General features: G+C 47.5%; 1 protein-coding gene across 2 annotated transcripts in view; it reads right to left on the minus strand.

Moving 5' to 3' along the window:
* Positions 1-12,812, minus strand: part of Smoc2 (SPARC related modular calcium binding 2) — a 132,638-nt gene extending 119,826 nt beyond the window's left edge. For both annotated transcript variants that reach the window (XM_038339910.1, XM_038339909.1), the window contains exon 1: positions 12,729-12,812. In XM_038339910.1, coding sequence (XP_038195838.1) covers positions 12,729-12,812 — 84 coding nt within the window. The remainder of the gene's footprint in view (positions 1-12,728) is intronic.
* Positions 12,813-14,713: the final 1,901 nt, after the last annotated feature.

The raw sequence follows: 14,713 nt of genomic DNA on the forward strand, positions 1-14,713 counted from the left end.
TGCAGTAAGATGTACCTGGCGCTGAGGGTACAATTAAGGGAACCCACTGCTATGGGGTACAGTAAGTTATATTTACTGTTAAGTATGAAGTTTAGCATCCACTGCCTGAGGGTGCTGTGGTGTTTTGAATAAGATGTCACTCCTAATCTTGAGCATTTGAATAATTGATTCCCAGTTGGTATTGCTGCTTGGGGGAAGAGGGGGCTGAGGAAGTGTGGACTTGCTCAAAGAAGCATGTCACTGGGAGTGGACTCTGAGGTTTCAAAAGCTACATGCCATTCCCAATTCACTTTCTCTGCTTCCTGCTTATGTTTTAGGATGTGAGCCCTCAGCTGCTCCAATCACAAGGTCTATCTGCTGCTATGCATTGTCACTATGGTTGTGATGGGCTCTTATCCCTCTGGAGCTATAAACCCATCCTTCCATGCATGGCTCATGGTCATAGTGTTTTATCACAGCAACCGAAAAGTAACTAATGCAGAAATTGGTAGCAGGCAGGGGGATGCTTCTGTGAAGAACATGTACATATTGAAACTGGGAGCAATGTGAACATCTTTGCAGCTTTACACTAGAAATGCAACTGAAGACCGTAAGCCAAGTTTAGTGGGCTGTTGGGGTATTTCTGATGGTAGTTCTGAAAGTTATGTGATGTGGACTATAGAGGCCCGGCTCACACAATTTCAGAGAGAACTGGTCTAGAGATATTGTGACATACAATGTGACTGCTTCTTGGCCTTGTCCCAAGAACTTGCCTGAGCCTAAATTTAAAAGTAATGGACTAATATCCTTGGTAGAGGAAATTTCCAGGCAGCCTACTTTTGACTCTGTCCTATGGTTATTAGTAATCACTTTCATGTAGGTCTACAATGCAGAAGAGCAAGCAGGACGAAGAGAAATACAAAATGTACAGTTCAAAGAGAAAAACAACACCAGGGAATATAATGTTACAGCCAAGGCTTGTGATAAAAGAGACTGGAAGGTTAGGAGAAGGCTGATTCCATTGGAACAAAGGAAAAAGGTACCCTCAGGACAACACCAAACTCTGCTAAGCTTTCTGTCTGTAAAAAGAAAGGCCTAAGGATTTTCTGCTCTTTGAAACAAACAACAAAAGCATCCACCTGGTGCTGGCTTTCGAGCCATGAAGGATAAAGAAGTCACAAATGACAAGTCAGGGGTCTTGGATTCCTCCCCTGCAGCCTCAGAGAGCCACTGAGATCCTGCAGTGTATGTCAGGGAAAACCCTGCACAGAGACCATAAGAGGCCATTATGTAAAGCTGTAGAAGTGAAGCCTGGCTTTGCATTGGAGACCCAATGATATTGCAGATGCCAGAGCCATGGAACATTTTCTAAGGAAAGGTGCACACAGGAGTGAGATCAGCCTGGGTAAGAGATGTCTCTTGCAAGCAGTGAAGCTGGGGGGCCAGAGCCAACTAAGCCAGTTTATACATCAGATCTTCCCAAGCTCCCCTAGAAATAGATATTTTAGAAAATGTCCAAAAGGTCCCTATTTCACTGTAGGGGGACAAAACACACAAGAGACTCACAGTGCCCATTTTATTGTAAGGAGAGCAGACTGGGGTGGGATGCCACCCTCCCCAGGGAAAGATGGTAAAATGACGATCAAAGAGGACATGAGAGAGGAGGAGGGAAGGAATAAAGCCAGCCCATTGCTATCAGCTAAGAAGACAAGGAAAAAGAGATAGAACCACTAGGAAGTGCCATAGTTTGAAAGAAAATGGCTCCCAAAGGGAGTGGCACTAATGGGAGGTGTGACCTTGTTGGAGGAAGTATGGAAGTAGGCACTGAGGGCTCATATATGTCCAAGGTACTGCCCAGTGAGACAGTACACTTCCTGTTGCCTTCTGATCAAGATGTCGCCAGAACCATGACTGACTGCATGCCACCATGTTCCCCGTCATGATGATAATGAACCAAACTGCTTGAACTGTAAATGAGACATCCCAATTAAATGTTTCCCTTTATGTTGTCACAGTCGTGGTGTCTCCTCACAGCAGTAGAAACCTAACTAAGACAGGTGGTGTGTCCCGGCTTCCCCTGAGCGACACCTGCTGAGCTTCTAAACAGAGGCCACACTGTGAAGGAGAGCCAGCCTGGAACAACTGTGAGAAGCGATGTGGGACTCCCTGGCATCCGTCACCCACTTGCTTGCAGACCTCATGCTGCTGGTTCTGTCTCACATGTATGATTAGAACACTCTATTCCTCACATTTCCATGACAGCTCCGGGTCATTTTATAACCACAGTCACCAGGGTGTATGTGCAGGTGAGCTAACCCTGGAAGCCACCAGTGTGTACTATCACACTACCGAGGGAAGACCAGCATCAGCTGAGACCAGCGCAGTGTTCAGTATCAGAGCTGTTTTGCTCCTGACATCCTTCAGTATGTCAACTGGCCTCCTCCGGCGATGCCACAAGACAGAGCTGCAGGGGGCCTGGCAGCCTACAGAGTGTCTCAAGGAGCAAGGAACATCCAAGACAGCTTCTGCTGCTCCTAGCACACTGTAGGTCATCCCTGACAAAGAACAACCTGCTCGAGGTGTGGAGCTCGGCTCCATCCACTCTCACAATTCAGGTCAAGCTGCTGCCATGTCCTGAGAGCTCTGGATCCCTCAGCTAAAAAATTACCAGATTGTGAAGAGGTTTTTTTTTTTTTTTGCTTTTTATAAGTTTAAAAGTTACTATTTTGGGTTTTGCAATAAATGGAAACTCAGAAAGTATTTACAGAGAGAAAGGTTATTTTTGAGGTGATTTGAAAATAAAAGTAGAAGACTAGTTAGGTTGTGGCCCTGAGTCCCTGTGTTAGTCACATGTCCTGTCACAGCGAACACCGGAGAAAAGAATGCCCCAAGGAAAGGTTTGTTTCAGCTCATGGTTCCAGAGGCTTCATTCTGTGGTCTCCTGGGTGGTGGTGAGGCAGAATATAGCAGTCAACAAGCAAAGCAAGCGATCAAAAGGGTCCAGGGACACAATATGCCCTTGAAAGGCATGTTTCATGTTCCAAGTAGCCTTCTTCCTCCAGCCAGCCCTAATACTCTCCTAATAGCCCATTCAGGTGCACTAACCCACTCACCAGGTTAGGGACCTTGGAATCCAGACACCTCTCAAAAGCTGGTCAGCTGTGACCTTAACCTTGAGCCTTCAGGACTTTTTCAGATTCAAAGCAGGACAGACCGACTCTCTCGGCTCATTCATGTACCTTTCTCTTATTCTCTGCCTCTGAGGCTGGCAACCCCTGCCTCTCTCTCTCTCTCTCTCTCCATCCAGCCCTGGAGCCTGTGATAACCTCAGCAGTACTTACTAGACTCATCAGCACCTGGAACCAGGCAGAGCCCACCAGAACGGGACTAAGAGTGTGCACACTGGGCAAAGCCTAGGGGAGAAAGAGACAGAGACAGGGACAGATGGAACCATGGAGGGATGGAAGGAGGGAGAAAAGAGGAAATAGGGGAGGGAAGGACGGACTCCCTTCTCCCGGAGTAGCTCACAAGAGTCAAAGCAGCTAGACAACGTGCAGGTATGTTTAACTCATTTCAAAGAAAATAGAGAGAAAAGAGGAAAAAGCAATAGAAATGCCGGAATGGTGACATAAATTTGAGTGGGGGTTTTAGTGATACTTAATTTCCCTTCCTGTCTTTGGATGAAAGAAATGTAAATGGTTTTTGAGCCAGATGCCCAGTAAAGTCTCTGTAGGTGTGTGCTTGAGAGTCTATCCTCAGAGCCTCTGTGTAGAGTACAGCTAACAAGAATGGCCCCAATAAGTGTGTGGAAGCGTGCATGTGGGCGTGTGCACACACACATACACACACGTAGTAAGTACATGTGCTTCAACGGACATAAAGGTAGTAGCTCACCTTCCCAAAGGACTTCCATAAAGAGCATCTGAACTTGCTGAACTGAAAAGGAATGAAGTTTGGCAATGCTGGGCACGGAGTGGTAACAGCTACGCTTTCTATTGTAGGTTAAAAGAATTAAAATGTCATGCTTTGGAGCTTCATTGTGAAGAACTCAAATAGAATATTAATTTAGCAAATAAAATAACTCCAGTTTCTTTAAAACTAGCAGGGTAATTAAGCCTGCAACGGAAGAAACAAAATAGCAACCTCAGTCCCCAAAATAGTCCCAGACTCCTTTTCACCTACCCAATGTGATTTGTTTTAAAGCCAACCTTCTATTCCCATCTGATATTTGGGAAGTAACACTGACTTTAACATGAATTCCCAGACTCCTCCATAAAGTTATTAGAAGCATCAAATACAACGTCCCTGCTTTTTAATTCCCTCAGTTGGGATTTTGTGCCTTGAGTTAAATGTCTAAGACTGGAAAGTTGGAGCGGCAGCAGGCTAAGTGGCAGAGCCTTGGGGTAGTTGGAAGCTGGACCCCACTGGGGTGGGAATCCCAGCCCAGCCTTCAGCCCCTCTGAAAGACAAGGCTTGCGCCCTTGGGCTCCCTCTTGTGGTGAATTTAGGAAACATTAGCAACACCTTCCGAAGGGTGGAGGGGAGGTCGGTTCTGCCCAGCGATTGCACCTGGATGTCTCTGGGAGAGACGCCAAGCGCACAGAGAGAAAACTCTCAGCTCCACCTGGATTATGTCTATGAATAGAAAGATCTGCCTTTGGCAACTCTGCCCAAAAGATAAACCTTTTAGGAGCGAAGCGCTGATTGGCGGGGCACCTATCGGTGTATCCGCTTAAGAAAGAACTTGAGCATGTGTGTTCAGGTCACAGCTATTGCTATTGCTCACTTTCCTTACCCTCAGGGGATTTCAACACTCTACGCTTACACGCAGCCAGGACGTGTATTTATAGTCACCCAGTAGGGAGACGGTGATGGAAAATGAGATGGTATCTGGAATTGCCCAGAAAGCTGACAGAACAGTAGAGTGGAAAAAACAGTCTGTTATTAGCACAGGCATCTCAACCCCGTGTGCGAAAGACCCCGAGGGTGTGAGTTATGTGTCCAGGGAGGAAACTGTCCGCGTGACGAGGACTGGAATCACAGTTCACAGCTGTGAACATCCTCAGCCAACCACGCAGCCTCAACAACAGTGTGAGTCCCCTACCTAGCTGCTCAGCGCAACTTAGGGATCCAATTTAGCATTTTATCAATGGCCTTTGTTAATGGCTAAATCATGGGAGGGCTGGAGACTGCGGTGCTCCTGAGGCTTTTTTCAGGCAGAGTGAGATCTGAGCCTCAGCTGGGGGCAAGAGTCTGTTAAGCTCACCCCAGGAGCTAAGGAAGCCCCTCTACATGAAGAAACAGGAGCGCACCATATTTGCATCATCTGAAGGATATTTCCAACCCGAAGTTAGGCATCCAAGGGAAAATACCAATGAAGAGCAAAGTTGACCAACAACACAGCTAAGGGTGACTGGTTACAGTGTCAGAATGTCACTAGGAATATTAGCCAGACCCCAACATCTGCCATAGATCAAGGCTATGTTTATGATCATGAATTCTGACACTTATCTGGTATGGATGTCACGTTTTAGAAGTTCAGTAACTCCTCTGTGGGAATCAATGAGGGGAACCAGTGAGGATCACTGTCCCACACAAAGCACTGAGAACTTTAGTATCAGCTCCTCAGGTAACCCACACAAACCCAGCGAGCACTGACAATAAACAATAGGCAAAAGAAGACAGGGTTAGGGACAAGGAAGGTGACCCCTAGAGAGTCCTGCCATGTCCTTTCAATGCTAGAATGAACAAACCGTTCTCAGAGAAAAAGAAACGACGTGGATTGATGGATGAGCAGGCAAAGGTTTGAAATGAAAGGTTTTATCCCCCACTGGACTCCTGCAGGCGACTCCAGACAGGTTGTCCTAGCAGGGCGCCTTGCCATGCAGCTAACCCCAAGACAGAAAGCAGCAGATTTCGGGGTTTCACCCTCTGTTTCATTGTGTATAACGTTCTGTGCTCTGTCACTTCCAAAGGCAGCAGGGCTGGCCAAGACTGTCCCGGAAAAAGCCCGGGATCATCCAAACATCTGCTTCAATAGTAGGATCCACTTTTCTCTGCTCTCTCTCCCCTCCTTCACACCCCTTTTAAGAGATGAGTTTCTCTAGAAGGTGAAGTGATGGTGTGTACTCTAGAACTCACCATTCCTCCAGAGGCCGGACAGACAGGGCAGGGCCACTGTTCCAACCTGAACAAGAGGAATATTCTTTGCCTATTCGTTTCCCTATGAAGAATGCAATGGGTACCTGAAAACAGACCTCATGCTTGGTTGGACTCTTCTTTGACACAGAAATATGATGGAATAGCACAACATGAATTTTATACTCTTCCAAAGCTCAGGAAACCGCACAGACAGCTCCAGGGAGCAGCTTCCACACAGGAAGTGTCATTGCATGGAACCCCAGACCATAAACAGAAGAAAAACTCAAAATACTTCTCCTCTTCCCCCCCCTCATCGTACCAACACCAGAAAGTAAAGTAACACAAAGTTCTCTTCCCAAAATCCAACTCTTGTGTGTGTGCATGTGTGTGTGTGTGCTCACACACAGATACACATGTGTATGTGTATGTTTGTTTGTGCAGGTGCTCATGGAGGGGTGAATATGAATGTTTGTATGTATAGAGGTCAAAGGGCAACCTTCGATGTCATTCATTGGGTGCCATTCATTCATCTCTGTATACCTGAGGCCCGTCTCACATTGGCCTGGAGCTCACCAAGTGGGCCAGGCTGACAGGCGACAAGCAGCATGCATCAGATTGTCTCTGGCTCTCCAGCATGGCATGCATCAGACCACTGGCTCTTCAGCACTGAGACTCTAAGTGCATGCTGCCATGCACAGCTTTCTAAAAACATGGATTCTTATGCCTGCAAGGCAAACACTTTACTGAATGAGCTATCTCTTCAGCACTTAAAAGCCAAATTTTAAAATACTTAGGAAAATCTTAACTATACAGGCCCAAATTCTCTGCTGAATGAACTAACCAATAACCAAAACTAAGCTGCACAGTAAATCATTTTCTGTTAATTTTTTCTAGAATTATTTTCTAAAATAAGAGCACAGATATGATTTCCTTCATTATTATAAAATCTCTGTTTATGTTTTGTTTGTTTGTTTGGCAAGACAGGGTTTCTCTGTGGAGCCCTGGCTGTCCTGGAACTCACTCTGTAGACCACACTGCCCTTGAACTCTGAGATCTGCTTGCCTCTGCCTCCTGAGTGCTGAGATTAAAGGCATGCATCACCCACTGCCCATATCGTGAAATCTCTATTTCATATCAAAATGGTTATCAGTAGAGATGACTATATCTTCCTAAGTCTGTTTATGTTTACCGCATCTCTAAGGAAAGATGCTGTAGTGAGAACCTAGCTGTGAGATATGTCTATGCCGAGGTCTCTCCATTTTCCAGATGGATACGTTGTTCTTGCTGTTGTCACAACATCTGGTGCAGAAAGCAAAGGGTTCATGTGTGGACAAAACCCACGTGAAGGAAATGGAGTCTACATGGAACTCCCAGAGACCAAGACAGGCTCCAGAAAGCAGAAGCAATCCCAGACTGAATGTGACCAAATAGAAAAGAAAGAGGGTTTGGCATGAAATCTTAAACATTGGGGATGGGGTTTTACTTGTGCAGTATGCCTGTAACAATGGATAAAACCAGAGCACAATAAAGTAATGAAATTGAAAAAGACTCAGATTTGTCAACTGACCACCTCCAGAATTCACTGCCTTGCTGCTCTGAAGCTAAAAGGTACCCTAGAAGTGACAATCACCTAGCTACTACCCCAACAACATGCTTCCATTACTGCTCAGAGTGCTGTCAACTCTGCTAGTTTTCTGAGCTCCTGGTGAAAGCATAAGCTCTAGCAGGTGTGCGCACACCTGTACAGCCAGAGAAGGATGGCTACCATAGTCCTCCTGAGGGCACCAAGAGGGCTTCAAGTCCAGCTCAGAGAGAGCACTCTGGAGTATGTGACAACTTCATTGCTGCTTTGGGACCCAGCCCTCATTGTCATCAACCGATACTTGGTTCTTTTACACAAATGTTGGGATCTCAGTCTGGAGATACATGCTTTCTTTTCTGGCCCTCTGTGGTAGCAGACCATCTGACAAGGGCAAGCAATGTCCTGGAACATCAGGCAATCTAAGAAGCAACTCAACCCTGGCGTACACCCATCTGGGGCTCCAAGTGGGTTCCTTGTTACTATTGCCTTTGTCACCGGATCTAAAAGATAAAACACCAAATCTGGAGGGGAAATTTGCATGCACCAGTTGTATTTGGTTTTGGTTGTTGCCAACAAGCTTATGGTCTTATTTTTTTAAAAGTGACTGTAGTCCCTAACTGCAGGACAGGCACGGAATGAGCCTAGTAGAGAAAGTATTCACTAGAATCTCTGGACATCCGACTGGCCTCACCTCCACTGGCCCGCTGAGTCCTCATGGCTATTAGAGGTCACTTCTAAGAATGACAAAAGGACTCTTCCCTGTCAGTGATAGGTTCTGGGGATTAAAAAAATCTTGGTGTCCCACCTTATCGAGAAACCCCCAGAAACACAGACCCCAGTGCAGGAACACAGGGCAGAGAGTGTGAAGGACAGAAACTGACTAAGAACTCCCTCTGGGGCTTCAGGGAGGGCCAGGAGGAAACAGAATTGCTATAGGTTGATGAGAAGGGAGACAAAAGGCATCAAATGTAACTGTTAACAGAAGCAGAATGGAGAGAGAGAGAGAGAGAGAGAGAGAGAGAGAGAGAGAGAGAGCACATATGTATACGCTGCACCAGTTTTACTGTAAGCCGTGTGTTTCATCAAAGTGAAGCCATCCTGTGACCTTCTTGGTGTTGAAAATTGAGCTAATTTGCTCAGATATTTTAGTATATAATTCCCATTTGTAATTCCTTTTTAATTCTAAGATATAATGTGGATCGACATCTTACTCCATGCTGTTTATTTGTGTTGAATTACAACCTTTGCTTTTTGGTTTTCAGCCTGGAACTATAAACCGCAGAAGAATGTACCCATGGTTCTCACTTGGAGTAATTTGGTTTCAGATCATGTGAAATTAGAATTCAATGAAACAGTAACTCATATTCTGAACGTGTCGTGTGGGCTACAATCTAATATTTGATATACGCGTGGATATTCAGTGTCTAAAGACACACGATTAGGGACAGAACTCTGCCCCTACTTGACCACACACAGAGCTATCCATTCCATCTTTTGTAAATGAATTCATCCACAACAAGAAATTATCTCTTCAGTTTTCTTCTCTAGCTTCAAAGTACTAATGGAATCTAGTTATAAGTTTGTGCTTGTATATATGGAATCATGTGTCTTTTAATATAATTTTTAACCTATAAACATCTCTGTTCACCTCCAACCCCACAAACCACAGTCAATCTTTATGGCATCCCTATCGTATAGTCCTGGCTGGTCACACAGACACAAGATTTCTTAACCCCTGAGTCATGGTAGCCCACATGCATCCAGGCTACCGTGTATCCTACCATGTATCCTACTATATATCCTATCAAGCTTGAAGTTATTCACGACCTGAATTTCAAATCAAAACTAAATGTTTGGGTTTAGACACCATGTAAATGAGTTCCTGGTAGGAAACATTGTCTCTAGATCCTCCATCACAACCTTCCAGTCTGTCTCATGTCTTCCTTGGAGAGCATCAGACACAGTCCAAGTGTGTGGCCAGGTGAGGAAAGAAAGGTAATGACTTTGCTTATGACCCAGACTGAGGGATAAAGTGCCACAGAACGGTCGACACATGCCACTCCACCGTCACTCCAGTGCAGAAGTAGATCCAGGACTGATCAACAACATACTCTCCTGAATCCCCACATGCAATGTTGTCTTCCCACTCCCCTTCCCTCCAAAGATCCACGCTGAAGAACACAGAGTGCACAGCAGAACACCTGCTGCTTGCTGGAAAGAACGCCAATGTCTGTGCACAACTAAGCCATGCAAAGAGTGAGAAAATCCATGGGCTGTCCCTGTATATATACACTTCCTCTCCAAGGGGTGAATCAGTTTACCTGCTTCTAGGAGAAATAAATGGGACAAAAGGAGGCAGAGAACAAAGACTTCCCATCTGCCTGGACAGCCCACAGAATTCGTCTCAACTAAGCCAGGCAAGAGGCCTACTCCAATAGCGCCAATATCCGGACACTCCTTAATGGCACCACCGTATGTGAACTGGTGGCTATGGTTTCTGAAACTCTCTTCCATGAACCAACAGCGCAATCAGGATTGGAGAATGAGCATGTCCCAGGTGTACCAAATGTTAGCTCTAACTCTCAGGACATGCTAGGAAGGCTTCATCCCCACTCTACAGGTAAGACCACAGAAGACCAAAGAAGTTCAGTCCCTTGCATAAGATCAGACACCCATCAAGAAAAGACCTGGTTCTCACACATCCCTATGAACTGTGAGTCCCACACACCCTTGTAGGCTGAGAGCACCACACGCTGTCATGGTCTGTGAGTCCCGCACACTCCTGTGGGCTGAGAGTTCCAGGTACTCCGTGAACTGAGTCCCAAGCAGCCCTACAGACCAACACAACGCTTCTACCTTTTACTAGAGGTAGAATTTAATCCTTGTGCAGAGGAGGTCATTCTTTAGGTTAGGCTTCAGAAACCTAAAGACTTCTCCAGCAAACAAAAGGTAGCTTGAAAAGAGATTGGTACCACAGGAAAATCCAGAACAGCTAACACTTCCCAGTGGCTGACCACTCAAATCTCAACTTTCTATTGCAACCAGTCTTAATTTTCTAGATTTGGGGAGGGGGGCTGAGGGGAGAAGAATTATGGCAATAGTTTATAGCTTTAAATATTTCTCCTGGATGCAAAAGCAACAGCATTTCACGTGTTTAATGTGATTTTGAGACAGAGTTTTTGGAGAGCACAGTAATGGGGCGTTTCCTGCATAGTGTAAGACCCACTCCCAGCTCCAGTAAAGGGACCCCAAAAGCTGGTGGCACCCATGGAGCCCAGTATAAGGAGACAAATGGTGATGTATTGAAAGCAGGAAATCTCCAGAAGGGGCAAGACAACAGGACAAGGAGAGAAGAAAATGTGCTTGGTTTCAAACTATCCTCGTTACCAATCTAACCATGCACGCACGTGTGTGTGTGTGTGTGTGTGTGAGAGAGAGAGAGAGAGAGAGAGAGAGAGACAGAGAGACAGAGAGACAGAGAGACAGAGAGAGACAGAGACAGAGAGAAAGACAGAGAGACAGAGAGAGACAGAGACAGAGCTCACAGAGGAAGAAATGTCTATATGGTTCTTTTAGAAAATGAGTAGTAACTGCAGGCAGCTGCTGCTTGGAACTCACAAAAATGGTGCTAAGATCTCCCTTTCAAGAATTGGTCTGTTTTCCCAGGGACTTTAATTTACTTGGAGTGTGTGCATGCACTCTGTATATACATGCACATCTATCCACACATCACACATCCATACATGAATGTATACGTGCAGTCCTTCGGGCCTCTTTCAGGGTAGGGCAGGCAAGATTGAGTGGGTGAAAACTCCCTCCTGCTTCTAGCTATGGCTCTAATCTATCAGTCACTCATGAGACACAAGGCAGGGCCCTAGGACTGCTCCAGAAGAATTTTAGGTATGAACAATGAACTCACTCAATCTTCCCTCTTCAAGCTGCTAAAAAACAGAGAAAGAGAAAGAAAGAAAAAGCAACAGGCTGGCCAGCTTGCTTTTGCAAAGAGCTCATAGGCAAGCCCTGGTTTTCCATAGGATAAGCACACTCCCCAGGGCACTGGCCACTGCAACACTCCTCTCCACAGGGGCCTCCTCACCACCTTCGTGTTTTCTCAAGCACTTGTTCAAAAACACATTTAAGTGGAATGCTTTCGTTTCGGCAGATTGCATTAATTATGGACTCGCTAGCGCGCGCGGGCCACACAAGGGCTGCCCGCTGGGATCTGCAGACACCGGCCTGGCAGAGTGGCCGCGGTTGTGTTGGCCTGAGGTGGACAGGCTCAGCCCCCATCCAAAGCTCGGCGTCTGGCACCTCACCTCTCGCCTTGGCGTAACCAGTACTGATACTAAGAGACACAAACTTAGAGTGGTCAACCACAGTGCCACACGCGCTCGGGAGCGCGCCCTGGCGCGCACAGCATCCTGCCACTGAGAAGAGGACCCAATAGTCCAGGGACGGTCCTCTGTGCCTCTTGTGGCGCAGATCGTTCCTCCTCTATGAGTTCTTCAACAAAAGAAAGATGGTCTTTAATTTAATGTTATATCTGCTCCTTCTCGGCTCAATTAGGCGACGTTCTGCCACAAGTGGAGCCCATGGGCTGCGGCCTCTTTCCCCAGCAAAAAGGGGAACAGTGGGTCCTCGTGGCGCCCAAGCTGAAAACGGCCCACTTCCTAACCCCAAGATGGGTCGGCGTTGGCAAGGTGGGTGCCCAATTACTGTGAGTTCGTCCTGAGAGGGTTGCTGTACTTTGGTGGTTCAGATACTTGTCCCTGTACTCGTCCATTCCCACCAAGGAGGAGGGGGGGACTCCGGACATCCCCGCGTGCCAACTCCCTTCTATCCTGTACTGATAGGACCCGCAGCCCTTCACATGCGAGTAGCTATAGACCCTGAACACCCATGCCATGGGGCTCTGCCAAACCCACCTGTTGGAGCTCACCCGGCCACCTGCTCCTAGAGTCTTGTCCCACAGGAGAGTATGGGTTCCGAGGGAGTGGGGAAGGCAGGGGTGCGGCTCGGGACTTACCGTGAGCGCGGAGAACTTCTGCGCGGGCACAGGCGGCAGCAGCGCAGCGAGCAGCGGCAGCCAGCACAGCTGCGGCGGCAGCATGGTGACGCTAGAGAGGACCAAGCGAGGCAGGCTCTCCGCGCGCTGCGCCCTGGCACGCGGCGGAGATCTGGTGTAGAGCGCGAGGGCGGGAGGGCGAGCTAGAGCTGCTCCGCGGTCTTGCGGCCGCTGGTGGAGACCGCACGGTCCCTCCAGAAGCGCTCAGGCCGGCGCTCCTCGAACTCTGCGGCTGCCCGGGTGCTGTCAAATAGCCCTAGCTTCCCGGATCCACCCCTCCCGCCTTCTCCGCCCTCCCGCCCAGAGATCTCCTCCCTCGGCCCCACCTCCCTCGGCCACCGCGCCCGCGCAGGGGCCGCCCGGCGCTCAGGGCTGAGAAGGAGAAGGCAATGGCTAGTAGGGCCCGGCAAACCCGCGTTGGTGCTGCTTGCACACCTCCTCCAAGCGAACTCAAGGGCACAACTTACAGGCATGCACACTCACACAGATGCACTGCGCCCCGCCCTCCTGCCTTTAGGCGCCTTCTATCCTTGCCTTGGTGGATCCCCACTGTGCCTTGACTCTCCTTTACCAGAATGCTGCCCTCTGAGATTCTGATTGGTCATTGGCTCTGACACCGCGAAGTCCTGCAGTTTTCTTCAGGTTAACCCTAGGGATGAGAGGGGTTTGGACAGAGATCTGTGAGACTTAAGACTTCCTTCACTTGGGCAAACTTAGGGTAAGGTGAGTGCGCACACTGATGTAGCCGCTTTAAACAGTTTGGACAAACTTTTCAGATGTTCTGCAACAAACCTGGTTGAGCAAGCTGTTGACTATGATGGAAACGAAGAGGCTTTTGCACACCGGGTTCTGCAAAGGACGTTATTGCTGAAAAAGTTTAACCTTGACTGGTAGCTGGCTTTCTACCTCACACAGAAAGCCAGCGGGGGAAGACTTTCGAGAACAAAGAATCAATTGACTTGTCAGGGGCTCTCGGTAGGGAGCAAAACAGCAAACTGGCCTCTGACTTTTCTCTCATCTCCTCTGCCACGTGAGCTCCTCTGCCTCGACTGTGCCCTGGGTCTTCTGGAGAGGACATCACCAGGGCTGTGGACGGATGGCATTGTAGTATGAGGTCCTCCAAAGAAAACTGCCCAGGCTGCATCAGAGTGTCTGTTCCTACTTTCAAGAGGCCATCAGGAGTGGGCCTGTGGACTGTTGACATTGTCTCAATGGAGAGAGGGTGGGAAGTGTCACGGGACCCTCACCTGAGAGTCCAGTTGCCCAACCCTAGTCATTTTATGCAATTCTCCGTAATAGCACTTGGCCTTGCATGGTCTGGGAAAAATTAATTGAGAGGGGCTCCATAGATGTAGGTATAGGGAAGTCATCGTCTAAGTTCTACAAAGACTTTCCAATATGGCTTCCATGAGGTCAGTCCAATTCCTGCCAGTAACCCCTCACCCATGCTATGTAGGTAAGTCTAATAAACTCAGATTTCTCCAAGATGAACTTTGGTGCAATCATAGTTTGGTTTGCCGTTGGGCCCTCATGAAGAGGGGTAGACCTTGCTTGTGTCTCCACAGAGAAGGAATTCTCACAGGACATGGGGAAGGTGACTCTCCAAGAGACAGCTGCTAGCAGAAGTCTTCAAACACCAATCTATCAAGTATTCAACACCCTTTCTACATGGAGAACACAGGGGAACATTGAACCAAAGTTCTTCAGTCCAGGGAAAGGCACAACATTTAAGTAAAAAAGAAATACACTGTGCGCTTTTAACTTCTACAGCCATCTGAAGAAAGCACACCTTCAAGAAACAACTGATACAAAACATTTTCCTTTTGCCTTTAATTCCAAGGGCACACATCAGTCGCTGAAATGTCTGCCTTCTTCTAAGGATTCAGAGTCTGAAATACCTCTTCCTCCACCCTCTTCCACTCTGAGTGCCCAGCAATTAAAGGTTT

This window comes from Arvicola amphibius, chromosome 8 (genome assembly GCF_903992535.2).
Source record: "Arvicola amphibius chromosome 8, mArvAmp1.2, whole genome shotgun sequence".
In the NCBI taxonomy this organism is placed as follows: domain Eukaryota; kingdom Metazoa; phylum Chordata; class Mammalia; order Rodentia; family Cricetidae; genus Arvicola; species Arvicola amphibius.